A 26,948-nucleotide genomic window follows, 5' to 3' on the forward strand; every position below is an offset into this window, starting at 1 on the left:
CAGGCAACCTGCTCGTTAACGAGCCTTTTAATTAGCAAGCCTCTAAATTATCGAGCCTTCTCCCTGACTTCAATTGTACCTGCTCATCCTGGGGTGCTTTTATAAACTGCTTTGACATTATTATTGTTTTCAAGTGAAATAGAAGTCTATAAAATAGATATGCCAAGGAGCGAATCGTCCTGCGTTCTTCAGGCTTTTAAAGCACCTCTCCATCATTCATCCACGCCACTCTTTTCCAGTGCATTCCCTCGCCCACTTTCCAAGCCGCCCGAGCCTTTTTCTGGGCGGGCAAAAAAACCGTTTCAACTCCAGCTGCGCGCCGCGTCCTGCCTCCCGCCCCGGCATCTTCCCGTCCACTTCCCGCAAAACAGATGCAGCCTGGACTCGGTGCCAGAAGAGGCTTTTCGCTCTCCATAAGGGGAGGGAGGCTGCAAGGTCGGCCTTGCCAGGCTCTCGGATGATTCACAACAGCCCTGCAATGAAGACCCGACGCTCCGACTCCTCGCGGGTTTGAAGGCATCCGTCCCTCCCGAGGAGACACCGCCGGCGCACCGCTCTAGCCTCTCTCCATCTGTGGTAGGAGGGGGCGTGGCCGGAAGAGGTGCTTTCCCGGCCTGCCCCGCGCTGCTCGGAAGCGGAAGCGCGAATGTCTGAGGAAACCTCGGGCGGACGGACCGAGCGAGCCGAGCGGACTGACGGGCGGGCGAGCGAGCGAGCGAGTGCTGGCGCTCGGGCTGCGCGTGGCAGCCGAGCAGGCGCCATGGCACTGAGACGGGCCGGGCTGGGCCTGGAGCTGGACGCGGCCGGTGAGATGCGCGCGGGGCGGACAGGCGGCCCTGGAGCGAAGCGAGCCTGGAGCTCGGGCTGCCCCGAGGCTGGCCCTGTCCTCCTCCTCCCTGTCAGAGAGCCGCCCTCACGCGGCGACTCGTGGGTCACTGTCGGGGGTGGCGGCGAAGCGGGGCCGCGAATTCCTTTCCCCCACCGGGCGCGGCGGCAGCTCCTTGGGATTGTCGAAGCGGAGCTTGTTGGGGCGACAGAGCCCTCCTTCGGCTGAGTCTCTTTTCAGCCGCCTCCTCCTCCTGCTGCTGCTGCGACTCTTTCAGTATTAAGCGGGGAGGGGCAATTAGTCAGCCAGCCTGGTGACCGAAAGAGTGACCCACATAATGTAGCCTTTCGGCTGGGACATTTGCAGAATTTTACAAGCAGTCGATGTATATACACGCATATCGTTGGCTTGTCTCCTTCAAAAGCCAGAAGGTGCCATGCAAAACCCAGCAAGTCTCCAATGCTAGGGCGGGGGGGGGGGCGGGAAGAGAGGGAGAAGTAAGACTTTAAAGATGCATGTTTTTTGTAACATTAGCAGGACACATTTTGACTCAAGTGAGCCTTCTGCAGGGAGTTATCTGTAGAAAATATAAGGGCGCTGGCTTCACTGCACTTTAAAAACCTTGTAAAGCACGAAGAACTGAAGCAACTATGTGCAATAAAGGAATCCTAAGACAGTAAATTGGGTGTCAAATGGAAAACAGTACTACTTACTGAATGTTCATGAGTTCTGACTGCTCTGTTCTACGTGATCTTTTTACAGGTGAGCTGTCTTATGTTCATTCTGTGACCCTTCTGGAATGCCACTAAACCATGGGGGAAAACAGTCCTGAGAATGTCATCTATTACAAAGTGGAGGAAGATGACTTGGCCCAGGATGATAAACTGTTGTGGTTTGTGGACAAGAATGGCCTTGTCCCATCCTCATCCAGGACAGTGTATGACAGAACAACAGTCCTCATTGAACAAGACCGAGGGCCATTGGAGGACGAGGAGGATGAAGGGCAGTGTGGGGATCACTTGCCTTTTCTGCCTGATGGTCACGAGGACAGATTTCCTTTGATAGCTGACCATGAAGGAATGTCCCAGGGTTATGTTCAGCACATTATTTCTCCGGATCAGATTCATCTGACGATCAATCCTGGCTCAACTCCTATGCCACGAAACATTGAAGGAGCCACCCTTACTTTGCAGTCAGAGTGCCCTGAGACGAAACTGAAAGAAGTAAGTAGCAGACTCTAATCTAATCCTGCTCCTCTATCGGGAGGCATGTCATATGACTGTATGGAAGCCTGTATTGCTTTTTGTGTTGCATTTAAAACTCACGGGGTCAGTTCTGGAAAAGTCATCATCTGAAAACACCCAAGAAAACAAATTTCCTCATTCTGTAGTGTTTGGCCTTTTCCCATACTTGTGTCAGAGAGGCCATGCCTAAGCTGATCCTGAATGTTTTCACATGTTGCTCTTCAAGTCAGGTTTATATAATACAAAAATGCACTGTTACGCTTCTAAGTATCTTTAGGAAAAGGGTGAGCAGAACTTCTCAGGTTTGGGGGGTGAGAGACAGCAGTGGTTTCCCTTATATAGCAGGCATATAGACTTGCCTACTTTCCATACTAAGCAGTGCATGGGTGAAGGGAAGCTTTTGCTACTTTTTCATGCTATACACCCTGCCTTGGGAGTTTTCACAATAGTAGAACATTATCGCTAGGGCTGTGTGTGCCATGTGTGATTTTTTAAATAAACGTTTCTGCACTAGGATAGAAAAACAAAAATCTATGACCAATATACATTATTAAGGTTTGCGCTGAGTGCTACATCCTGTAATAATGTATAGTCAACACTGTGCATAGGTGAGACAGAACAGACAATAACGGAGAGAAGCTCCGAACTGTCTGAGTTTTGATGTATGGATTAGCAGGAGGGTGTATGCTTTAGAGAGGCAGCTAAGAGATACTTCTTGACTTAAATCTTGGAATCACTCACAAAATAATGAAGAGGGCCTTTAGTTTTTGGAGTGCTGATAATGAACAAAATTCCTCAAGCTTTATTTTTTATGAATTAATCTATCTTGAATTTAAGGGTGTTTTATTTTTATTTGTTCAATTTATAAACAAGCAAGCACATACATTGAAACTGGCTTAAGATTTAAAAAACAGAAAAATCCTATTTTTAAAAGGCAGGATTTAAACGTTACACCCACTCAAAGCCACAGATAATTAAGAGCCAAAGTCCTAGCGAAAAAGAATTGTTTTTGCCTGACATTTAAATCAGTTATCATACATCCAGTTAAGGGAACCACCTATTAATGGTGCGTCAGTCTTATCTGAATTGTGCTTCGGTTTATTGGCTCTCATCAAGACCATTACCAAGGCAAGACATTGGTTCAGCACATCCACTGCTGTACCCACAAATGTAAAGGAGAAGTAGAACTTCTCTTATAAGGAAGTAGACTGAAACTTTGCACAAACAGAATCCTGAGAAAGTGGGCTTAGCAGATTGTTTCTGGCCCTTTGAAATCGTAGGTTGCAGTTTTAAGTCTGCAGATCTTAAAGCTGCTCTTTTGGTTTCAATATGACTGCCACAGTTTGGTTTGACGACTTCAGCCGTATATAAGCCCAGTATTTCTGCAGATTTAGAGAAGGGCTGAAAGTTCATTTGATATACCTTTTGCCTTCTCAAAAAAAATTAGGAATATTGAGACTGACTTAACTTCAGGTATAATAGATTAACTATCTCTTTCTGCTGCTCTTATGGAGGACAAAATCCGCCAGGAGCTTCTAGTCTATTGCCTTATGTTCAGATGATTATTGAAAGCAGCTGCTTGGGAAACGATGGAAGAAGAATACATATTTGTGTATGGCTGATAATTACAGAAGGGGGCAGCATTTAATAACTTATTCTGAAGGAAAACTACTGTTCACATATGATTATGACAGGGCCTTCTCCATGCTGGTAGACTCCCAACTCCCACGTCACCCCTGGCCATTGAGCAGGCTGGCTGCTGGAAATTATAGTCCAGCACACAGGTGTTCTCCACCCACCCCGGTGTGAATAATACTTTGTTTAGTTGTAAATTAACATAACTTAGAAGTCACTGTTTGGGAAATATATGAATTAGTATCAATGGGAAACTTGATTTGATGCATATGCCCCTTTGTCAGAGTCCCATGTGCTCCCATGTGGCACAGAAGAGTCGTGTGCACAATTAATTGCACATTCTGTTGCCAACCAACTCAGACCTGCACATGGAGAACAAGCGCACCCTGTGCCAAAGGGAGCTTCCTTTGCAAGTTGTGCTGCTCACTGCTTTGGGAACCTGGCCAGAACTACAAAGTCTGGTCATCAACCCCACAGCTGGCAATGGGAGTACAGGAGCAGCACATGGCAACCTTGGCAAAAAACTAAGTTAAACCACTGAAATTAGTAATGTTGCATCAGTTGCCAAAAAAGGTCTCTGACCCTTCAGGTATCCAGAAAGATTACATTCTGCGGTTGTGCCTGTTTGTAAGTGGCACCAAACTGGGCAAAGTCTGAAGAGCTGAATAAAATATCTGAGCCTAAAGCACCGGCGACAATCCAGGGTCCATTGAGAAAGGGACAACAGTGGCAGCAGCAGGGTCTTTTCTCCTTGGAAACAGCACAGTCCACAAGGGAGTGATAGCAGCTCAACCAGAAGGAGTAGCAGCAACATCTGTGAAGAGGGAGTTGGGGAGTGCTTTGCAGGGAATTGGGGGATGCACTTCTCTGCCTTAGGCCTCTCAAAACTAGGCAGGAATCTCTAGTCTCCCTTGTAATAATTTTAACCATCTGCAACCATTTCAGGAGTCTTTTTAGGTTCCAAAATTTTGCATGTGCAAACCCACAGGCTACATAATCCCTTATGTTTGTTTGTTTTCTTCTTATAACTAGCTTTCCTTTTCTTTCTTATTTTTGATACATTTTGCATGCTTTCTTTACCTGTAGAGGGAACATCTTTAAAACCTTCCCCTACCTACAGGGTCTTTTTTTTTGCAGCCAGTATTCATGATGGGCCTTTGGCCTGATCTAGCCAGAGCTGTTTTTATGGCAACTCTTGAAGTTAACAGTGGAACCCTTTATGATTCTTTGATCAAGAATGGAGACTTAAAGTACATCATGTTTCTGGCAGGTGAAGCGTTACCAGTGCACATTTGAGGGCTGCCCTCGGACCTACAGCACCGCAGGTAACCTGCGCACCCACCAGAAGACACACCGCGGGGAGTACACTTTTGTGTGCAACCAAGAGGGGTGTGGAAAGGCCTTCCTAACATCCTATAGTCTCAAAATCCATGTTCGAGTCCACACCAAGGAGAAACCTTTTGAGTGTGATGTCCAGGGTTGTGAAAAAGCCTTCAATACACTGTACAGGTAAGAGCAGGAGCATTTCCTCCTCTGTCTCTCAAGACAGTGCCTTATTATACACAAATGAAATGTCAAAGATGTAACCACAATGTTAAGCCCAAGGGCAACTAAGTTGTGGCTCTCCCAATGTTGTTGGACCTCCAACTCCAAGTAAACCCCAGCATGGCCAAAGTTCAGGGATGATGAGAGTTGTAGCCTAGCAACATCCAGAGAGGGACCTACAGGTTAGCCACCCATGCATTAAGTGAAACATCTTTCCTGGGGGAAATACTATTTTCCTTGCAGAAATCTCTCTCTCACACACACACCAGTTCTTGTTAGCTCCTCCGAAGTTTATTTCTCAAAGTCTAGTTTCCGATTGAGAGGCTGCTGTTCTAAGCTGCCTGCAAGGGTTTTGGAGAGGAGCCTACTTGACTGCTAGGAAGGTGCTTGGACTACTTCAATGCACTCTATGTGGGGCTACCTTTGAAGGTGACCTGGAAACTGTAATTAATCCAGAATGTGGCAGCTAGAGTGGTGACTGGGAGTGGTCGCCAGGAACACATAACACCGGTCCTGAGAGATCTGCATTGGCTCCCAGTACGTTTCTCAGCACAATTCAAAGTGTTGGTGCTGACCTTTAAAGCCCTAAATGGCTTCAGTCCTATATACCTGAAGGAGCGTCTCCACCCCCATTGTTCAGCCCAGACACTGAGGTCCAGTGCTGAGGGCCTTCTGGTGGTTCCCTCATTGCGAGAAGTGAGGTTACAGGGAACCAGGCAGAGGGCCTTCTCGGGAGTGGCACCCGCCCTGTGGAAAACCCTCCCATCAGATGTCAAGGAAATAAGCAGCTATCCTGTTTTTAAAAGACATCTGAAGGCAGCCCTGTTTAGCGAAGTTTTTAATATTTAATGCTGTATTGTTTTTAACACTCAATTGGGAGCCGCCCAGAGTGGCTGGGGAAACTCAGCCAGATGGGCGGGGCATAAATAAATTATTATTATTATTATTATTATTATTATTATTATTATTATTATTAGCCGATTTTGCTTCTCGGATGGAAGCTGCTGTTTCCCTGTGCCTCCCTTGTTGGTGAGGCTCAGTTCAGAAGAAAGAGGCCTGTGGTAATGGAGCCCACTTCTTTCCTTGTAGGTTGAAAGCCCATCAGAGGCTTCACACGGGAAAAACATTTAACTGTGAATCAGAGGGTTGCAGCAAGTACTTCACCACACTCAGTGACCTGCGGAAACACATTCGGACCCACACCGGGGAGAAGCCATTCAGGTGAGCCACCTGGCTGGAGGCCCTGATGAATCCTGGGTCCTTTGTCAAGCCTTCTGCTGTAGAACAGGCCTGGTTTCTCCTAGCTTCCTGTCTGGCCCTACATGGGGGGTTTGGACTCTTAGTCTTGAGCCACATGGCTTTTGACTCCTCTCTGGCCTGCAAAGTGTTGGTATTGAGGCTTTCTTGCCCTGGGTCCACCTCTAGAGAATGTCCTGTGTGTCTGGCAGGACCCATATAGCCTTTCAAATACATCATCATCCACCTAGTATTTTTGTTGCCCTGTGGTTGTAGTCCACATGTGGGGAACTGGTGGCCCTCTAGATGTTGTTGGACTCCCACTTCCACCAGTCCCAGCTTGTGTTGCCGAGGTCAGGTGAGGAGAGTTGTAATGTAATGTAGCAACACCTGGGGGTCCCCACCACTTTGCTACTTAGGAGGGAGAATTTCAGCAGCAGTCCCAGTACTGCAGTAGTGGGAGAAGTCACCGGTGCAGGGTTTTCTCTCATTGCAGGTCCTCAAAGGCCCAGGAGCCCTTCCCCATGCTGATGGTGCCCTGGTCAACCACTGAGCTCCATCTCAGTGGGATTGTGAGACTGCATTGGCGGATGTTCTGCTTGCTCTCTTTAAGTCTTCCCTAAGTTATAATACCATGTTCAAGAGCAGGGCTTCCCTTCTGCAGAACTTTCCACTACCCTGTGTGCAGATTAATGCATGGCCCGAGGCTGCTGGGAAGCAAGAGGTGTGATTGGAACTGGTTTCTGAATGAAGCTCCTTGCTGATTTCTCCATCCCTCTCCTGTAGGTGTGATCATGATGGCTGTGGAAAAGCCTTTGCTGCAAGCCACCACCTGAAGACGCATGTCAGGACCCACACCGGTAAGGCTGGGTCTATTGAATCTCTTTCCTGCTTCCTTAATGCTAAGCAGCTGCAGCCTAGATGTGGCCTCATGGAGAAGATGTTTGGCGCAGCTTGCCTGATAGGTCTGAGTGGTTAGATGATGCTGACTCAAAATAAAAGGCCAGTTAAAAGTTTAATAAACTCAACCTTGCTGAAAGCAGCCCAGGATATCTTGGGAAGGAGAAGGGAGCACTTTATGAGATGACAGTCAAGGCACATTATTTTGTGTTGAAGCCTGCTACATCAGGATCTTGTACAATGGGTTCCTGGGCACCCCTTACCCCTTACACACACTGAGCATGGGAGTGTGATTTAGTTTCTGGCTCAGTATTAGCGATCCTGGAGCTGCTGAGCAACAAGGAACCCAGAGGGTGTTGGATGTGTATAAATCCATAGATTTTTGCCATTGTAGGTGAAAGACCTTTCTTCTGTCCCAGTGATGGCTGCGAGAAGACTTTCAGCACACAATATAGCCTCAAGAGTCACATGAAGGGACACGAGAAGGGGCCCTCCTATGCTATGCTGTCCAACAACAGCATCTCTGAGGTGGGTGCCTTTTTCTCAGAGAAAATGTCGTGATTGGTGCACTAGATAGCATGGTGTGCCTTGGTGAGTGCCTGTCAGTATCCAGAACTCTTGTGGAAATCCAGCTCCTTTGGGACCTTTGCAGGTGAAATTACACATGCATGCAGAAAGGTAATCTGCTTTTTCACACAGTGCATCGTGCTCTGCCACTCAAAGAGATTGATGGCTTGATATGAGCAACACTGTCTGTATCTGTAAAATATGTTTTTATGCTAATGCTATAATCGTAATGCTGGTGTTCTTGTTCTTATGGAAGGCTAAAGATGAGCCTAGTTAGATGTGTAACGGATTTCAGGAATGCTGATTTATTAGGTTCAGAGAAATGCTAGATAGGGAAACTGAATATAAATGCAGACTAGAGAAACTGATGGGGGAAAGTAGCCCAAGAAGGGTTAGAATTCCTGAAAAAGGAGCGGAATCACAAAAAATCCCAGTGAGACAGAGAAATGGGAAACCTCTAAGAAAATGAATGCTTCTGCACAACAATCTTTGTAAGGAGTTCAAAAAAATGAAAAGGCATGTCTAAGAAATCGGAGGGGCAGGTCATCAAAGATGGGCACAGATAAGTAGCTCAGACTTGCAGGGACAGTGTCAGAAAAGTCCCTGTCTGTGATCCCAGAGAGTCACTGTTAGCCACATAGACAGTGCTATTGATCAAGGGCCTGGCTCAGTACAAGGCAGTTTCCTCTTTTCCTGTGTCATCCCAACAGCCATAGTGAGGGCCTTTGTGAATCCTTGGAGATAAATGGCATTTGTTGTAGTTTCCTTCTGCTACCAGCTGCCTTTCTCAGTTAGTGATCTGTGACATTTCACATAAAATTTTTAAAGAAAGAGATAGAAAATGTATTTGGGCCTAAGTCTCTGATCACCTTCACTGTTGATAAGTCAAGGACTGGTGCTCTTGAAGAGACTGGCATTGTGGGGCTATAACCAAGCTCATAGTTGCAACTGCTGCATTGCTTAATGTAGGCTTCCTCTCCACCTCTGCAGGATACAAACCACTCACTCTGTCTCAGTGACTTGAGCCTCATGTCCACAGATTCAGAACTGCGGGATAATTCAAATCCAGTAAGTATCTCTTCTGACAGCACAGTGGACAATGTGGGTCATAGAAGCAGCCTTCTGCCATTTTTTAAAGAGCTCACCTTCCGCCATTCCTGTGGTGGACTTCTGTGGTGTGGCTGGAAGCAAGCAGGCTTCTTGTATCTCCCTGAGCCAGGTGCTTCAGGGATGTCTGTTCTGAGCAATGCAGCCTGAGTGTATTGGTGGCCTCGCCACCAGGCTCAACCACAGACCAGCTGACTTTGCATGCCTCACTGCTCCCTCCTTTCCCCAGATGCATGGACAAGACCTGAGTACAATCTCACCAGCAAGCATTTTTGAGTCCATGTTCCAGAGTCCGGAGCCTCCTGTAAATCAGGAAGACGCTCAGCACACAGGTACAAGTCTGCATCTTCTCTTTCATTTGCTCCATAGATCATTATTAATCTTGGACAGCACAGAGAATTTAGTGAACTGCCCCAAAAGCTTAACAAGTGGAGGCCTTGGTAGGCTTTTGGTGTCAGGTGTGCAGGGGTGTATGGTTGGTGGGAATTATACGTGCTGCATCATACTATAATTCACAGAGCAAAGCTAATGAAGAAAAACACTCTCTGGTAGCCCTGGGTGGGAGAAGAAAGGCCCAAAGGGGATTAGCCTGTTTGAGGAAGCCTGAGATGGACTGCATTGAATAAAAATGCAGTGACTACATAACGTTTGCTGTCTGTGGCTTCCATGAGTCTCACCAGAGCTCAGACAGCAAGAGCAGTGTATGGCCAGTGAGGCCTCCCTTTTGCAAATGCCATGGGCCGCCTTGATATAAATGCTGGTGCTGTTTCTGCCTGGGCTACCATCCAGACGTGTCATGGCCACAGCTGGGATCCTGCATGAAGTGCTTTTCAGGATCCTACTAAAGCTTTCTCACCATATGCTTCTCTTTTGGCAGACGCCTTGGTTAAAGATTTTGGTGGTGAAGCAGACCCAGCCCCTGCTGCCCAGCCACCCCTCGGAGAAGCTGCTCCTTTGTCTCTGCCACTTGTTCTTCAGCTTGGCATCTCTGAGCCTTCTCCCCCAGCACTGCTTCCTGCCTCCACTGGCACTCAGCAAGCAGCCTACGGAACCCCTGCCGCTGTCCTCCAGTCTCCAGAAGTGCCTGCTCCTAATAGCACACTCTTTGCACCCAACCCCCAGGACTTCCTACAGCACATTCAGGCATCTCCACAGCCTGTTGGGAATCCCCCTGTCCCAGCAGCAGCACCGAGTGTTGCTGAGGTCCTCCCCAGTGGGGTTCAGACTGTGCCTGTTGGAGGGAACTCTGTGCTGGCTGGCAGCCCAACCATCACCATCACCCCATCACAAAGTGCAGCCATTCTGCAGTCCAGCATTGTCATGGGAGAGCAAAACCTCCAGTGGATTTTGAATGGTGCCAGCAGGACCTCCCAGAACCAAGAACAAATGGTGAGTGACCTGAATCCCATGCTCCAGCCCAGAATGTGTTATGAAGAGGGATTGAGGGCTCCAGCAGGTGGGGTAGAGCTGGTACTGCCCTGTTTCCAGAGTGGGCTGGGATACTAATATACTATTTGTTGATTTCTGGACTTGGCCCTTGCATTCAAAAGTCTTTTTTCTTTCCTTATGCCAAAGCCACAGGCTCCAGTGCTGGAGAAGGTCTTCTTTACCACTGCCCTTCCTGTTGCTGGTAATGCAGGTAAGTGACACATCCAGGGATCACAATCTTCCCTTTCATCACTGACACTCACAAGGGCAGATGCTGAATGGGCTGGAGCTTGTGTCATGTCAAGGAGGACCCACCTGGGAGGGGGCCGTTGAGGAACTTGCCATTAGCTTTCTTCTTTGGGGTGTATTAGCACTCAGTGAGGGATAAATCCTCACCCCAGGGCATCTGCTTCCCTCCGCTTCTCTCAGTGAGTGAAATGAGGGAAATCGATCACTTTCCCATGTACTTGACTTGTGTGTGTTCCTCTCTCATATTATTTCAAATTTAGTTATTCTTCATGAATAAATTGTATAAATTCCAAAGGGAGCCCAGCCCAGCTCACAAGAATAAAATGACATAAAAACATTGTTAGCATTGTTAAAATATTACAGAAAGCAAATAAAACCAGCCATGTACAAGGTTCTTAAAACTATTGGCCAAATGCCTGGATAAATAAAATAATTCTATGTTTCCTGAATGCAAGTAAAGGGGGGGGGTTCCTGATTTCCCTTGGGAGGGAGTTCCATAGCTGTGGAGGTGCCACCAAAAATTCCCTGTGTCTCAGGTGCCTGTCCTTTGCACTGCTACTCCTAGTGAGGGGCCTCTTTCCCCAGATCACTGGATGGCACTGGTGAGGGCACTCTTAAAGTTACTTGGTTCTATATATTCATATTAACCCCTTAAAATGGGCCTAGTGGCTTATGCAGTGGCCTGAGGAGTGAGATGATACAATCTCTTGCCATACTGTACAATAGCTAGGTGGCACAGCAGCCAGTTAGTCAACCTGGAAGAAAAATTGTGAGAGCACCTTTTAGCCATGAGTGCCTGGGCCATGTGAACTTTAACCCCAGGTTATGGACTAACAGTTGAGCCAGAGAGAATGATTCATTCCTCTCTGAGCAGAAAATGGTTACTGGGTGACACAACCCTGCAGCCAGGTCGGCTGCTAGAGAGTCTGTGTCACCCTGTTTGGTTTCTGATTCCTCCAGTTTTGTTCCATCACCTGAGCTACTTCCTGTTGCCTCAGCCTCGGGCCAGGAATAGGCATACTTGATCCCAGCAGCACCCAAGCTTTGCACCTGGTGTAAGGCATGCAGAGGGAGAGAGGGAATGTGGGGGAATCATGTCGTGAGAACAGGCTGGCAGCAGTGGTGGGTGGCAAAATGTGCATTTCTTCCCATTAGCATTTCTGTTGGGAAGCCCTGAGAGGTACAGATGGACAGGCACAGGGGAGTGCTGGTGCCTCTGAACTGACTGTTGTTTCTCCCCAGGGAGCTCTGTGCAGCAGATTGGCCTGAGTGTGCCCGTGATCATCATCAAGCAGGAGGAAGCCTGTCAGTGCCAGTGTGCCTGTCGGGACTCAGCCAAGGACAAAGCCAGCAGCAAGAAGCAGAACTGCTCCTCACAGGGCTCCAAGGCATCAGGGGAGCCTCCTGCGGCAGCACCAGGGCCTCCGCCTCAACCCTTTCCCATCAACTTGGCTGCCAGCACCTCCTCTGCTGCTGCTGCTGCTGCTGCTGTTGATGCCGCCACCACCCTCTCTTCCACGTTGCCTCCTTGCGAGCAAAGCACTCTGGCAGGGAACCCCTCAGACTCACAGAACCACTCCCTAAGTGCCATGGATGTCTCAGACTTCCTCTCTCTCCAGAGCCCCGAGGCTTCCGCCTCTGCCTCCTCTCCACTGATTCCAATTGAAGCCCTGCTACAAGGGGAGGAGGAGCTTGCCCTGGGTGGAGGCCGTGGTGGCAGCTTCCTCAAGTGAAAAGGTGAAGGCAGTCCTGTCTCTTTATTACGTTGGCTTGTTGTGACATGAACCCAAGCCTCAGAGTCACTCTGAGCGAGTTTTGAGGGCCGGCTGCTCTCTGGTTGCACCTTGCCAGGGGCACAGGAGGTTCTTGTTACAGCTCCTTGGGGGTGCCTTTACTACTAAGTGTGCACTATTATGGGGGGAGGGGGAGAGAGAAGAAATGTTTGTTTGTGAGGGAGGAGCAAGACTCTCTTGCTGTAGAGGCAGCTGCACTTTGGCAAAGTGGTGGACGGGGAGACTCGAGTGCTGAAATGCAGGCCAGGCACATCATCATCATCTTCATCATCTCTCCAGAGTTTGCACATGTAACTCAGTCGGCTTGCTCCAGAGTTGGGGCCCTGTGGTTTCCACATCTTTTGACAGATTACCTGCTTGGAAGGGCGAGTGCTGCTGCCTCTTTCCAGGTGGGCTGCTTGGGGGTTTGCACAAGTTCAGGGGCTGAGAGGATTTGCACTGATGCAGCTTGATCAGAAACAGTCACCCAGCACAGCAGCTTCTGGGGTGAAAACGCCCCTGTGGAAGCTTGTCAGGCCTTTGCAAAGGTGGATTGGCAGAGGTGCCTGTAGAAGACTCAGCTAGTGAGGAGGGGCTGCTTCTGCCACTTAGGACCCACCCAGCTAGTTCTGGCAAAGCCCATTCCCTGAATGTCTCATGGCTGCGTCATGTCATGAAAGTGCTGGTGCTAAGCTGGCCAGTCCTCCAAACCCTCCAGTCCCCGTCCCCCCAGGTTTCCTCTTCGCTGTTCAGCCTTCCCAGTCCTGCCCTCAGCCTGTACATTGGAAGGGGCATCCTTTCTTCTAACTTACTCAGGGTAAAATCCTAACACGGACTGCCCCTCCCTCTCCAAAAGCCTCTAAGGTTTCAATGTCGCCTCGGAAATGTTTTATTTATATGCCATTGTTACTTTTAAAAAATAGATGCCATTCATAGTGTTCTTCTGTTTGGTAGCCAGCCTCCTTGTGTTCTAAGGGAGACAATGCCTGGCAGACAACTGCTGTGGGGTGATGGCAGGCTGGACAGGAACACCAACAGGAGTTGCGGAGAAGAAGGGACTTGAGGGTGTGTTTGTCTAGCTTCAGTGACAAGCTACCTCTGTTGAAATCCCCTCTTCTCCACAACTGTTGAAAGTGTGTGAGCAGCCCACCAGTCCACCCAGTCTGAAGGGCAGGCTTAGGTGTGTTGATGGGTAGCAGAAGGATCATCTGCTCTCAAGCACCCCCTAGGCAGTAGCAGGGCAGAGACTGTCCTTGGGCTGGAGATCTTTTGGCTGTAACAGTTGGTTGGCCTGCTGCCTCTTGGCCATAGGGCATAGGCGATTGCTTGTCCTAGAACTCCAGGTGTGGTGGGACTTGGTACTCTTTGCAGGGCTTCTTACTTTAGCAAACAGCTGGGGACCTGGGTGAGCAGAGCCTGGAGAGCTGCCTGTGACAGCAGCCTGTCCTGTCTTGCAGGCCGCTTTAGGCAAACTTTGTCTGGCACTGCTGCCCTGCTTGGGTGTCTCTGGGAGGGCTGCACACGGTGGTAGAGAACAGGACAGCCCTTGGGGTTCTGTTCCTTTATTTATTTATTGTGTTGTTGTTGTCGTTGTTGTTGTTAAATTGACCATACAGACTGGAACCTTTTGAATCCCTCTCCTCCTCTTCCTGTGCTGATGAGGGTTGCAGAGCCCGAGGTACCCCATATTCAGGCGTGGGGAGGGTGCCAGGCTGGGCAGTCAAGAACTGGGCTTTGCACAGCTCAACCCCTGGGCTGTTGACCGTCTGTGACTTCCAGGCCTGCAGGGAGGTTCAGGGTTGGGTGGCTTGGTCAGGCGAAGGAACCAGGGAGCAGCTGAGGACTTACTTCTGACCCCTATAAAGACCCTACTGGGAGTGGAGTCTGCTGCATTTGCTGGAAGCTGCTGCTACTGCTGGAGTCTAGAGAAGGAAACATTTTGCTGGGGCTCCTCCAATGACACTAACATGCTGGGCTCTAAAATGCACTTTAGTTCTCTTTAAACTGACTGCTGCAATTTTGTTTTGTAAATAACTTTTCACAAAGTTATTAGGGTTCTTTCCCCCCTTTACCCCCTCTGAGTAAAAGTTAAATGTGGTTACGCAAAAAGAGCACTTAACCTCTGTGCAATATGTGTAGCTAGGCGTGGCGTCCTCATACGCTCTGTGTGTGCGTCCAATGCGTGTCCATGTGCGTGCGTGTGAGATTAACAGAATTGATGTGGGAACTGGCTAAGCTGTGTGCTCTGCCTTCTTCAGACTTATGCATGTTTTAAGCAAATGTCCAGTCTATGCAAAACTTCCACTAGGAGCCTGAACTGAATGGAATCAGGTTGGGTCACTCACTCATTCCGAGGTGACTTTGGTTACAGTTGAATACATTCATAGGGTCGCAGCTGCCATCCTTGTCTTCTGAATGCCCCAGAGAGGGAAGTGGAGGGCAGGGAGGCAGATGCAAGCCGTCCTTACATTGGCATGCAGCACCTTCTAGGGTGGATGTCAGATTCCTGCCTTACTGCACTGCAAGGGTCTCTACTGCAAAACTGGAAAAACCCTTCATTTCCCAAAAAGGAGTGGTATTTTCCTCTGGCACCTTCTCCAAGCACATTGCTAGTGATTGATTTGTAGAAGTGAGCTATTCAAAATGCTAAAGGTGCCAACGAGAGAACCTACTCTTGAGAAATAAAGAGACACAGAAAGAGGCAACTGCATTGCCTGCTAGCTACCCTCTGCAAAACCACAAAAGGAAAAGCTTATTCTTTTTAACATTACACACTCTGGGTTTTTCTTTTTTTTATCGGAGTATTATTTCTCCTTTATGTCTTTTAGAAATTGTGTCTCCAGTTTTGGGTTTTTGTTGTTTAAATAAGCATCCCGTGTAGCTGGGTTGAGAGCTGACTTTTCAACTTTTTCCATCTTACATTGTTTCATTTGGAGGTTTGGACTCTGGTTCTGCACTGAGAAATGCCAAGGAAACTGGATATTTATGTAGGGTGTGTGTGTGTGTGTGTGTGTGTGTGTGTGTGTGTGTGTGTGTGTCTCTGTTTGTGGAAACGGTGTGTAGCCCACACTGTCTTCTTAGTCGTATGCATGCTGGCCAAAAATGGTTTCTATGCAGTGGACACTTTCAAGGAAATGCAGATTCTACTTTCCTTAACAAATGGGTGTTTTGGCTTTTTGTTCCCCTCATATGAACTTCACTGGTAAAGCCCAGGGAGATATTTTAATTTTTCTTCTTCTGCAATCTGTTAATAGAAATGGCTCATTCCTTTGCTCTGCAGTGTTGTGTCTTTCCAAATGCTCTTTTTTGTGGGGAAATGGGAAGGAGCTGCCATTCATTCTGGCAGAGACAGAAGTTAAGGTTCCTGGGGTACCTGAGAGAGGGTTTAGGCTGCCTCTTTCCCAGTCACTGCGGGTAGGGAGATGTCACCATCTGTTAACACTGCATGTGTGCGATAGAGGGGGGGGTAGAAAAACCTTGCACAAGGGGGAATTTCAAGCCCCTTTCCCATAACTGCCACCTTCCCACATGGGGTGTGAGCTTGTGCCCTAGAGTGGTGTAACTGGAGGCCCCCAAAGGCTCTCGGGTAACTTTTGCAAAGTGCCTTTCTGGGTCTCCCCTCCTAGCCCGGATTTCCTCCACAACAACACATGGCATTGCTATGGCTCCATTCCAGAGCTATGCAAGGAGTGAAGCGGAGATCATTTGAAGTTGCCAGTTTCTCTCAGGAGTATGTGTTTTGTGTTTAAACAAATTTAATTTAACTGAAACATGGGAACAAATGTCCTTGCATTGAGTGATGTGAAGATGTTAGTTACAGGTACAGTACTTCCAAAGGAAGAGCCTCTCCAAAACCCCAGAAGCATAAACATGAATTTGTATTTTTGAAGAATGTAAAATGTGAAATAACCGTGTTTGCTTAACTGCTCCATTTTGTATAAAATTAATATTGTACTTTGAAATACCTGCAAGGAAGTGGAAATTAATTTTTTAATTGAAAGCAATATTAATACCACTGGGATCCTAATTAAATGCTTATTTAAATCTGGTGCCTTTGGAGGAATCATTTCTGGAGGTGATGGGAATTATTTTCAACAGGTTTTAGCTTAGTGACAGAGCACACACTTTGTATGCAGAAAGTCCCTGGTGTTCAATTTCTGGTATTTTCAGGTGAAGTTATGTAAAGGCTTCCCCAAGATTCCGAAGACGCACTTAAGACAATCTTGAACTAAATGGACCAAAAGTATGACTTGGGATAATGCAGCTGCTTGTGTTTCAATGTACTGGAGAAGGCAAGAATGCAGTGCTCCATTCTGCCTGAGCTGAGGTTTAGGAGGAAGTGGTAGCTTCCAATAATTAGCTGACCCAAGACCCAGAAGAGTGGCATTGCCCCAAGTGAGGTATTCCATCTTTAGTTTGTGGACAGGGTTAGTGCATCCCACAATGCCCCATGCCCTAGAAAGCTGCTGACTGGGCTACTGTAATGCATTGTAGAGGGCTTCTCCCACAGGCACCTGCCTGGCTATTGTGGGAAGAGGATGCTGAACTAGATGGGCTCTTAATTTTCACTGTGTGTCCTGCGAGGGCAAACCTGATCAGTCGATGAGACAGGGTGGAGCCTTCTCTGTGGTGGCGCCCCATTTAGAGAATGCTCCCTCTCTCTCCTGTTTGACTAGCGCTGAGGAGAAACCTGGGTGAAACTGGGGGGGGGGAGACCTTTGCCCAAGCACTAGGATGAGCCTAAGGGGGCAAACGCTTCTCTCAGCTGCCTGGGTTGCTGCTTGTTTATGCTGCTTGGCTGCTCTCTCCTTTGGACACATATTAATAACTTTGTATTAATATTAATAATATTAATAAATAATAGTACTTATATTCTTAGCACCTATTAATAATAATAGTTAATAATAACAACTGCAAATGTTGGGGTGTTAGGCTGCGACAAAGCATCCTTCACCTTTTATTTACAGCAACTATTATGTTACTAATTACAACGGCCGCTTGCGGCGCGTGTCTGCCTCAGACGGTTCCACGTCCCCCAGCCCCTCTGTCCAGGATGGCGCGTGTGGGGAGGGGTCGTGCCTCCGCCTCCCCCCAACCCAGTCTAGTTCTCGGAGCTCCACCCGGCTAGCAGGGGAAGAAAGCAACTGCGCAGCCGCAGAGGGGCGAGCCCCTTAGTACGCCTCGGGCAACGAGACACATAGGCGGAGTCTGCCCCCTGGGGGGCAGGTCAGTCTACCACTTCACACGTCTATGGTCTGCAATTGGCGTCCGGGGGCTCACGCAGAGCCTAAACTTCCTGTAAGGAGCGGAAGCAGTGCTTGCCCGGGACTCTCTAGGGCTATCGCCTCTCTCAGCTTTGTCCTGGGCGGCGCCGCCACTCCTTCCGCCCCGATAGCCGGCGCCGGGCAGAAGTTGCGTCATGGCAGCGGCTTGCGGCACAGGAAGTGTCGTCCCCGTGCGAGGCGCGGATGTAGGGGATCGGCGAAGCGGAGAGCGTCGTAGTGTTCGCTTGACTGGCTGAGCCGCTGGCCGGAGAGGGGCTCCTTCGCCTTTCCTTCTGCGCATGTACAAAGCGCCTCTGCTGCTCGGTCTGAGGCTCCGGCGTTGCTGGTGCTGCTCCTTCTCCTCGTCCTTCCCGGTCAGACCTTGGCGCGGCGGCGGGGCTGCTGCTTCTGAGGAGGGCGCACCTTCCGCTCCTGGACTGCCGGCTATGGCGAGGGTCCCCCTGCCGATGCCTCTGCCGGCTTCCGGGCCGGACCGTCAGTCGGCGCTATTGGCGGCGGCGTCCGCGCTGTGCGCGGGCGGCCTTGTGGCGCTGCCCACCGACACGGTCTACGGCGTGGCCTGCCTGGCGCAGGACTCGCGGGCGCTGGGGGCCGTTTACCGCCTGAAGGGCCGCGCCGCCAATAAGCCCCTCGCTATCTGCCTCGCCGACGTCGAGCACGTCTACAGGTGCGGCGGGGTCGGCGAAGGAGGTGGGGGTCTTGCAATGGGGGGGGTGGCCCTCCCTCCGCCTCTCCTCCTCCTTCCTTCGGCGAAGCAGGGAAGTCGGTGGATAGGGCCCCCGGCCGCTTCTGCCCCTTCTGCTTGCCTTTGGCTGCGTGACAGAGGATGGGCTCACCTTGTGCATACTTTCTCCTTCCCCTTTTGTAGCTACTGTAACGTTTGCGTGCCTGACAAGCTGCTGCAGGAACTCCTTCCTGGGCCAGTGACGCTGGTCCTGGAGCGCTCAGACACCCTCAACAAAGACTTGAACCCCTTCACCCCAGTGAGTCTTGGCTAGCAAGTTCTATAGAGACCCTTTTACCTTTTGGAGAGCTCCCAGTTTCCCAATAGGGTGCTTACCAGTTGGGTGTGCTCTTAGGTTGACATCAGGGTGGACCTTCCTCCATTCCAGGCTAAAAGGCAAATCTGATTGGTTGGGAATATTAGTGGAGATTTTAATTTTCCTCGGGATTTTTTTTTTTTAAAAAGCTATTGCCGGACTGCAAGTCTCAAGCCAAGCCTGGCTACTTCTTTTCCTGTTTTAGTTTCACTTAGTTATGTGGCCTGGGAGGGGTGGCTGCATTCTGAGATGGGTGGGATAAAGGTGCAACAGATTCCTACTTCCTGTCCTATTCAAATGAGCAGGGGTGCATGTGGGTTGTTCTTCTCACAGTGCAGAGTGGGGAAATCTCCATACCAACCTGCCCACAAGATCTGCTAGGGATGCTCTTCATGACCCGGTGGTAGTAGTGGAGGCCTGACTACTTAGGATTTTCTCTGTGTCTGTGCATTAGGAAATTTGTTGATCCCCCTTTCTGTTGCCTAGCCTTTTTATATTCTTATTCCAGCAGACGTTTAATTTAGTGTGTTAAGGGGTTTCCTGTGTTTTGGTAGATGAACTTCTTGTCTTATTTGCTACACCTGCCCTCTTACTTTTTTTTTACTGAATTTAACTTGTGTTGGACTTCACTGTAAGCTATCCTGAATGCTGTTGTGCAGTGGAAAGTGGGGCATATACTGTATATGTATGCATGCTTTCATATACATGCATGTATAAATATCTTGCCTTTTAAAACTATATATACATAAAAGCTAAAAGTAAGTAGTGGTACTCATTCATCTCTTCCTCTCCCCCACCCCGCTTTTGTCACAGTTAGTTGGTGTCCGCATCCCCAGTCACTGGTTCATCAGGGAGCTGGCCAGGGAGTGTGCTGGCCCTCTGGCCTTAACAAGCGCAAACATCAGTCAGGGGGCGAGCTCCCTCACAGTCACGGTAAGGGCTGCTTGAAACCTGTAGGACGGGATGATAATGGAAGCCTGGGTGGCTCTCCAAGTCCCCAGGGAAGGGCATTATGTTCCATTTTGTTTTAATTGGCTTGCTCCTCTCAGATGGTAAAGCCACTGTGTGTCTAAGCAAGAGCTTATGGTACCCTTTTCTCTGTGGTTGTTGGCTATTAGCATCTTGTGGTGCACACTGGCTCAGGAGCCTGCTAAGCTCTTACGCTCTTCTTTTATATTTCAGGAGTTCCAAGAACTCTGGCCTCACCTGTCACTTGTAATTGATGGGGGCCCCACTGGGGACATCCATAGACCAGAGTCCCGCCTAGGCTCTACCGTGATTGACCTTTCTGTTCCTGGCAAGTTCAAGATCATCCGGGGAGGATGGTAAGCCTCACACAGCCTCCTCTCCACCTGAGTGGCATTTGTAGGCTGCAGAGTTGTCTTTCTCTGAATAGGATGGAACTATTTAGCCCTAGGACAGTGGTCCTTGGGGTGTGTGTGGTGGTGGTCCTAAAGGAGGCAGGCTCCTGCTGCAAATGATTCCAAGAAGCACACCTGCTTACTCCTGCAGGTGGAGTGCCTTGTGAATTGTGTCAAACCTCCTATTTTGACTTTGCATTTAACACACGGATGATGCTAAATTAGCCTTCAAGAATATTAAGCTGTAAACAATGCAGATCTTGTCCCCAGCATCTTACTCCTTCTTTTCTTTTCTGCAGTGCACTTATTCAGACCGTTGAGATCCTGGCAGTCAAGTATGGCCTGACAGCTGATCTGCCTATATGTGGTCAACTCACACAGTCTCTGGGCAAGTAGATGGTGTGTGACATATCAGGAAGCTGTTTGCAAGAGCCTTGTCCTGGAAAGTATAACTCTGCCCTTCTTGGGTGCAAAGGGAGCCTCCCCTCCTTTCCCAGTTGACTTCTGTGACTCCAGAAGGATCTGGCCCTGATGGGGGCGAAGTATTTCCTCCTTCCTGGCATTTCCTTTCGGATTTAGGGAGGGGCACACACTTCTGTGCCTAAGTATCCCTCCCTTTTAGGAAGTCTGTCCTCTCTATCCCTTGAACACTTGGCCTGGAGGGGTTGAAGCATTTGAACAAGACAGTGCAGCTGACAATCATGGAGTGTATAGAAAAGCAGGAAGATGCATTTTGAGGGGCCCTGGTAGGTGGAGCTTGCCTGTGACCAGGGGGGACCAAACTGCCTTGAACCCAGCTCTACTGAAAACAGAGACCAGACCAGCCACTGGCGGGCAAGCAACAGGCTGCACTTTTGACCAATATCATTAAAATGGAAACCTAGTGCATGTTGGCCTCCATGTTCTTTAGTATGCGGAGGGTGGGGAATTCTAAGACTGGGGGGAAATTACCTATTGGAGGGTGACATGCAGTATTGATAATCCTAGTGGTGTAGAATTAATGGTAAAATGAGAATCTAGCTCATTTTCCCCATGCAACCACTGTAGAGTTCACTTAGTAACTTTGCCTGAGCTGCAGGCATGGGGCCCAAACAGCACACTTGCTCGTCTTTCCAGCCCAGCCCAGCCCCCAAACTATTCATAGGTTGGAGTACAGTACAACTCACTCCCCAAAGTCTGCAACAAGCTATTAAGGAGCAGTCTCCTTTTGAAGCAAACGCCAAAACTCCATGCCCCATTAGCTCACTGGGGCATCACTTTTTCTGTTCTTGCTGCCTGTCTTGAAGGAATAAATGTCAATGCCAATGAGGTTCTTGTTTTATTGCAAGACTGGGTGCATTTCTGATCATTGGAATTCCAAAGACATAATACAGCATGTGGTTTCTGAGAACTTTTCTGCATACACAAATTGTCTAGGTTTTGTTTTTTTAATAAGGGTAGGGTTATGTTTGCTGGGAGCAGCAACAGGGTAGAGGTCTAAGTAGCAGTGGCAGCAGAGAAGGAATAAATATCCCTGGAACTGAATAGCAACAGGGATGTGCTGTTCAGTTTAGCACCTCCTGCAGAACTCAGATTTGAAATGAATTGTCCTCTTGGCTTGTAGCAGGCAAAGAGATTTATTCTTTTAAGGAAAGCTGAGGGCTTGGAGTGAGGAGGATTGCAAGAGCACTAGCCCAACTATATCTGGGGAGTTTTGCACAGTCGTATATCAGTGTGCTGCCCTGCAGGAGCATAGCAAACCTCTCAAGAGGTATTTCAACATGAAACACAGCTCATCCCTCTTCACCCAGGTTCCAGAAACTTACAGCTCTGAGAGCAGCTTCCTCCACCTGAATGGCTACCAGCTTCTCTCTGGGTCTCTTCGTGCCCAGGAGAATCAACCCTTCACAGCTTGCTCACATGAGCCACTGTTCTTTCTCTTTGCTGTAGTGCTCTGCCCACCTACGGGTTAGTTCCAGGTACATGTCCGGCTGGTGGGGCAAGTAGTCCAAGTAGAGCCGGGTCAGGGTCTTCTTGGGCATAGCCTTCTCGATCTGGGTGCCTTCGTGCCATTCATTGAAGGACGTGATGGAGACTATCTCCGGGCGCACCATGAGGGCGGCCTGCAGGGCCGTCTCGTAGTACTTGCCGTTTACCCTGTTCCGTGTGTTGTGGTTGTTCCAGGGGCGGATGCTGGTGTCGATGTAACCAGGGCCCACACTGGGGATGAAGAGGAGGTTGTTGGAGTCACAGAAGGCCTTGATGGCTTTCCAGTTCTGGTGGGAGGAGCCGTAGGAGAAGCCGTTGGAGGCAAAGTAGGTGTAGAGCCCGTCGTAGCCGGCGGAGAGGATGTCGTGCTTGTGCCCCTCCTCCACCAGCAGGGCGATGAAGACGGCGTCATAGGGGGTGTTGCGGAGAGAGTGGGAGCCGGAAGGGGTGAGCAGGTTTGCCCATGCTTCGGGTGGCGTAAGGTACGAGTCATAAATATAAAATAAAGGCAGCCTCCGGCCCGTGCTGGTCTTGTATCTGTAGAAAGCATCATGTGTTCCATACCTGCCAAGATAATAGGCTGTTTAATGCCCCACATTTGGCCTTATAAGTCCACAAGCAGCCTAGAGAAACTTGGTCCTGCTCTTAGCAGAGAAGGCAGGTTGCCTGGTTTTCCCCTGCTCTGAATGTTGCATCATTACCCTCTTTGCTTCCAGTTTCTCTGATTTTCTATACCCATTGCAAGCTGAGCTCCAGCACTGGGGTCCTTTGACAGGGAGACTGAGCAAAGAGCCAGCTTCTCCCCCTTCCAGCCAGCCCAGCAGCCTGACTGCATCACCAGTATCTGAAGGTTTTTAGGTTTTCATATGAGGGCCATTTTTCTCCAGCCAAAAGAGCAGATTGCCACAAATTCAATAAGTAGCATTTAAAACTTACAGTTTAAACACTCTTTATTTATTAAATAAGCAACGCTCATCTTCAGCCCTGAGTTCTTGGGTTTCACACAGGCAAAAGTGGCCCTTTGTTCTACGCAAGCCTCTCAAGGGTAGGAATGGCCTCTCCTATCTTTTTAACCCTTTGCTTTCCAAATTGGCCACTTTCTTGTCATTTGGACTCTGGCTGTTGTCATCTTTGGGCCTCTGAGTACTGTACTTACTTGTCTATGATATATTTCACATTGCTGTGCAGAGTGTTGTCATCGCGCCCTTTATATGGCTGTATGTGGAAGGTGACCTGCAGAAAAGGAACACGGGGCAGCAGCAGCCCCAGCCACACAGTCAGTGGGCAGCAGCAACTGCAGGAGTAATCTCCCACCCCCGCTCCCACCTACATTAGTCCTATCCCTTCACCACAAAAGTTGTTAAAGGAAGGTGGTGGACTCTCCTTCACTGGAGGTTTTTAAACAGAAGTTGGACAGCCACCTGCCATGTAAGATTCATTCTTTCCCTCCATTTTTGTTCCTTCTTATGTATCAAAATCAGTTTGGTGGGGTGGAGAGAGAAGAGACTGAACTGTCTCAGGCAGGCATGGCTCTAATACTACAGTCATACCTTGGGTTGAATGTGCTTCAGGTTGAGCACTTTCGGGTTGCACTCCGCAGCAAGCCGGAAGTAATGGAGTGTGTTACTTCCGGGTTTTGCCGCTTGCGCATGCGCAGACGCTCAAAATGATGTCATGCGTGGAAGTGGCAAAACGCTGCACGCACAAACGCGCTGTCGTGTCTTACGTTCTATTCAGGATGCGAATGAGGCTCCGGAACAGATCCCGTTCGCATCCCGAGGTACCACTGTATTTTTATTCCATGAACTTCCAGATTTTGCCACCCCATTACAAGGCTTCAAGCAGGGAGAAGCTAACCAATTAACAGGGACCCCCTGTAGTTCCCCTTTGCACTGTGGATGACTGCTCATGTGTGGAACCCCCACCAACCCTGGCTGCCACATAGTTGGAAGCAGCTGTCATAAAACTCGCCTAATAGCCCCAAGCAGTGGCAACAACAGGCACCTGGATTGCGTATCTGTGTGCGGCGTCCAATATGAAGGGCACCAGGCTCTCAGAGGGCTCACCGTTGTCATCTGCTAGGCCAGGGGGGTACCAGGACAGAACCATGACTCCTGCAGAGACAGAGAGGATTGTGCCCACCCGCAAGAGCTAAGACTGCCTTCAACATCTGGCCGCTTTAAAATCTGAAGATGATGCCCCCCCTTAAATATGGATGCTGAAAGCCTGCTAGGCCAAAAAGATAGTCGAAACCATTGCACCTACCAGCCCTCAAAGAACTAACCTGCCCCTTCTTCACTTGATGCATAGAAACTATGGAACTCCCTCCCACAGGATGCAGTGATGGCCACCAGCTTGAATGGCTTTAAAAGAGGTTGAGACAAATTCAGGGAGAAGGTTATTGATTGCTAACCATGGAGGCTATGCTCTGGCATCACAGCTGGAGGCAAGCAATGCTTGCGTATAGCGGTTGTCCTGTATAGCAGTTGCCCCCGAATCCTGCTTGCAGTTTCCCACAGGCATATGATTGGCTCTTGTGAGAACAGGATGTTTGGCTCTGACTCGGTAGGCTCTGTTTCCTGATCCCTTGTTCCGTGCCTGCCAATAGCAAGACATCTGGCCTCTGCAGCAAAAGCGGTGATGGGGGAGGAGCTGTCCAGGACAAGGCAGTGCTGAAATTTCATCTGAGGTCCAGATGCTGAAATTTCAGACTTCAGCCTCTCGGGGTTGCCTGGAAACCCCAGAGAAATAAAAAGAAAGGTCTTTGGCTTTGGATGCCGCTAGTGCAGATGTGGCATTTCCAACCCCCCACCTCCCACCCGCCAAAGCTAGACGAGTTGCTGGCAGGGGAGGCTGTTATCCTTTGAGGAGCATCTCTGGGCTTCCCCTCTGTGATATGAGGGATATTTTGCGGCCTTGGATGCTCCCAGAGATTTCAGCAGCCGGTGATTCAAGGGGCGACGAGGGGCTTTATGGGGCAGCTTCTGAGCGGGGGTCGGGGTCTTGTAGGGGTGCTTAGTCTCTCGATCGCCCTCGCCAGCCCGACCAGTGTGCCACCCCTCCCCCGGCCTCCTTCCTCTCCGCACCCCTACCCCGCGGTCGGTTGGGGACGCGCCCTCACTGACCGATGGCGGCGGCGCGGAGCTGGCGCATGTGCTCCTCCAGGACTGCCGGGTCGCGGGAGCTGTAGGGCCCGAGGGCCGGGTAGAAGCTGGCTCCGATGTCCTCGGGGGGGCTGTGGCGGCCTTTCGGGTAGCTGGCCGAGATTTTGGGGTCCCAGTGGGGCACCATCACGTGGTCCCAGTGGAGGTAGCGGCTGTCGAAGCGCGGCGTCCCGTACCACGTGTAGTAGAAGACGTGCAGCGAGGAGGAGACGGACGGGGCGTCCCGGTCGGGCGGGGGCTGCGCCCCGACGGGGGGCGCGGGGGAGTCGGCTGGGGCGGGGGCCTCCTTGGCCTCTTTCTCCTCGGGCCAGGGCCCCGGGAAGCGGCGGCGCCGGGGGTCGTCGGGTGGGGGCTTGAGGGTGCGCAGCGCCAGGAGGGCGCCCAGGACGAAGAGCGCGCAGAGGAAGAGCGCCAGGCAGGCGCGGCGGCGCAGGCGCACCATCCCGGCCCCGAGCCCCAGCTGCTGCCGGCCCGGGCGGGCAGCCTCCCCGCTAACGGCCCAGGCGAGGCGCCGGCGCGGCACTTGGGCCCGTCTGCCTCCCGCCCTGCCCTCCCAGGCGGAAGAGCCCAACGGGCGGCAGGCCGGGCGACGCGCACTCTTCCCCCCGCTCCCGGCCGTTGGATGGTACGGTCCATGCATAGGGGCGGGGGGAGGAGGCCGGCGTTAACCTCTCATTGTCCAGCCAGACTGCGCTGGGCCTGGGTCAAGGCACGGCAGCTCCTATTCCAGGCACGGGCGTCTTTTCTCACGAGGGAGAGGACTGGGCAGGCGGCGAGCCGCGGAAAGAAGGGCTGATGGCAGTTATTGCAGCGATGACTGAAATGTTGAACAGAGAGCTCCCCTGCACCAGGAAGGGTACCCGTTAGAACTGTATAAGCCATATTCGGCTGCTGTGCCCAGCCCTAAGTCGCCCGAGGAGCCCAGCAAGCCTCTATCTGCCGTTGAGCCATCTTGCTCAGTCTTGGTGGTGCTGGCTGACAGGTGCTCCCTATCCATACTTGGGCATTCTGCATTCACGTGGGTGCGCTGCTAGAGAGAGAGAGAGAGAGAGAGAGAGGTGCAGCCTGCTCTTCTCAAGAACAGCAGGCGGTCTGAGGGTACATGCTTTAAAAAAAAAGCGGGGAAATGATAGCCCCAAGAAGAGGGCAAAACACAAGTGGAGGATTGCAAGTCGATTCTTCAGCTGGAGAGCTCCTCTGCCTTGGACAATGCATTGACAGACCGCGAGATAGCAAATCTCTTGTCCCCAGAGGCGTAGCGTGGGGAAAGGGGGAGCCGTGGCCTCAGGCGCAATTTTGAATGGGGGCGCAAACAGTCGCCCCCACAGCAGGCTCCTTCATTGGTGCCTGGCTCCGTGCCAGAAGGAGCTGCGCCTTGGCTGCGGTGCTTGTGCCTGGTGCAGTTCCGCCCCCCCCCCCACAGATCAGGCCTGACCTGGGGGAGGAGAGCAGGAGAGTCGGCGACAATGCTGCCGTCCACCCCCCTTGGCTGCGAGGAAGCAGCTTCCCCGCCCCACTCCTAACCCTGAACTGTGGCGCGTGGAGGGTGCCCTCCGCGCCCTTCGGGGGCGCGCCCCGCACGCACACTCTGGGTTGTGCCAGCATATGGTCCTACGCTGCC

The 26,948-nt window shown here is 50.3% G+C and overlaps 3 protein-coding genes across 3 annotated transcripts; 2 read left to right on the forward strand and 1 right to left on the reverse strand.

The window, feature by feature from the left end:
- The first annotated feature begins 616 nt into the window (after window positions 1-616).
- Window positions 617-16,553, forward strand: MTF1 (metal regulatory transcription factor 1). The gene is made up of 11 exons (XM_083625195.1): window positions 617-806; window positions 1,589-2,049; window positions 4,976-5,214; window positions 6,340-6,471; window positions 7,273-7,346; window positions 7,781-7,914; window positions 8,944-9,021; window positions 9,290-9,392; window positions 9,938-10,449; window positions 10,636-10,699; window positions 11,980-16,553. Exons 2-11 carry the CDS (start codon window positions 1,639-1,641, stop codon window positions 12,468-12,470), a joined length of 2,238 nt encoding a protein of 745 aa, XP_083481321.1. The 5' UTR covers window positions 617-806; window positions 1,589-1,638; the 3' UTR covers window positions 12,471-16,553.
- A 1,329-nt stretch (window positions 16,554-17,882) lies between these two features.
- On the forward strand, window positions 17,883-21,083 carry YRDC (yrdC N6-threonylcarbamoyltransferase domain containing). Its single transcript, XM_083625345.1, has 5 exons — window positions 17,883-18,461; window positions 18,663-18,777; window positions 19,648-19,767; window positions 20,017-20,159; window positions 20,495-21,083. The coding sequence occupies exons 1-5, from the start codon at window positions 18,073-18,075 to the stop codon at window positions 20,589-20,591; spliced, it is 864 nt and encodes a 287-aa protein (XP_083481471.1). The 5' UTR covers window positions 17,883-18,072; the 3' UTR covers window positions 20,592-21,083.
- Window positions 21,084-21,500: 417 nt separating this feature from the next.
- MANEAL (mannosidase endo-alpha like) lies at window positions 21,501-25,880 on the reverse strand. The gene is made up of 4 exons (XM_083625288.1): window positions 25,289-25,880; window positions 24,168-24,277; window positions 23,320-23,396; window positions 21,501-22,727 (listed from the first exon to the last, which is right to left on the reverse strand). The coding sequence occupies exons 1-4, from the start codon at window positions 25,767-25,769 to the stop codon at window positions 22,091-22,093; spliced, it is 1,305 nt and encodes a 434-aa protein (XP_083481414.1). The 5' UTR covers window positions 25,770-25,880; the 3' UTR covers window positions 21,501-22,090.
- Window positions 25,881-26,948: the final 1,068 nt, after the last annotated feature.

Source organism: Podarcis filfolensis (assembly GCF_964270895.1).
Source record: "Podarcis filfolensis genome assembly, chromosome: 8".
Taxonomy (NCBI): domain Eukaryota; kingdom Metazoa; phylum Chordata; class Lepidosauria; order Squamata; family Lacertidae; genus Podarcis; species Podarcis filfolensis.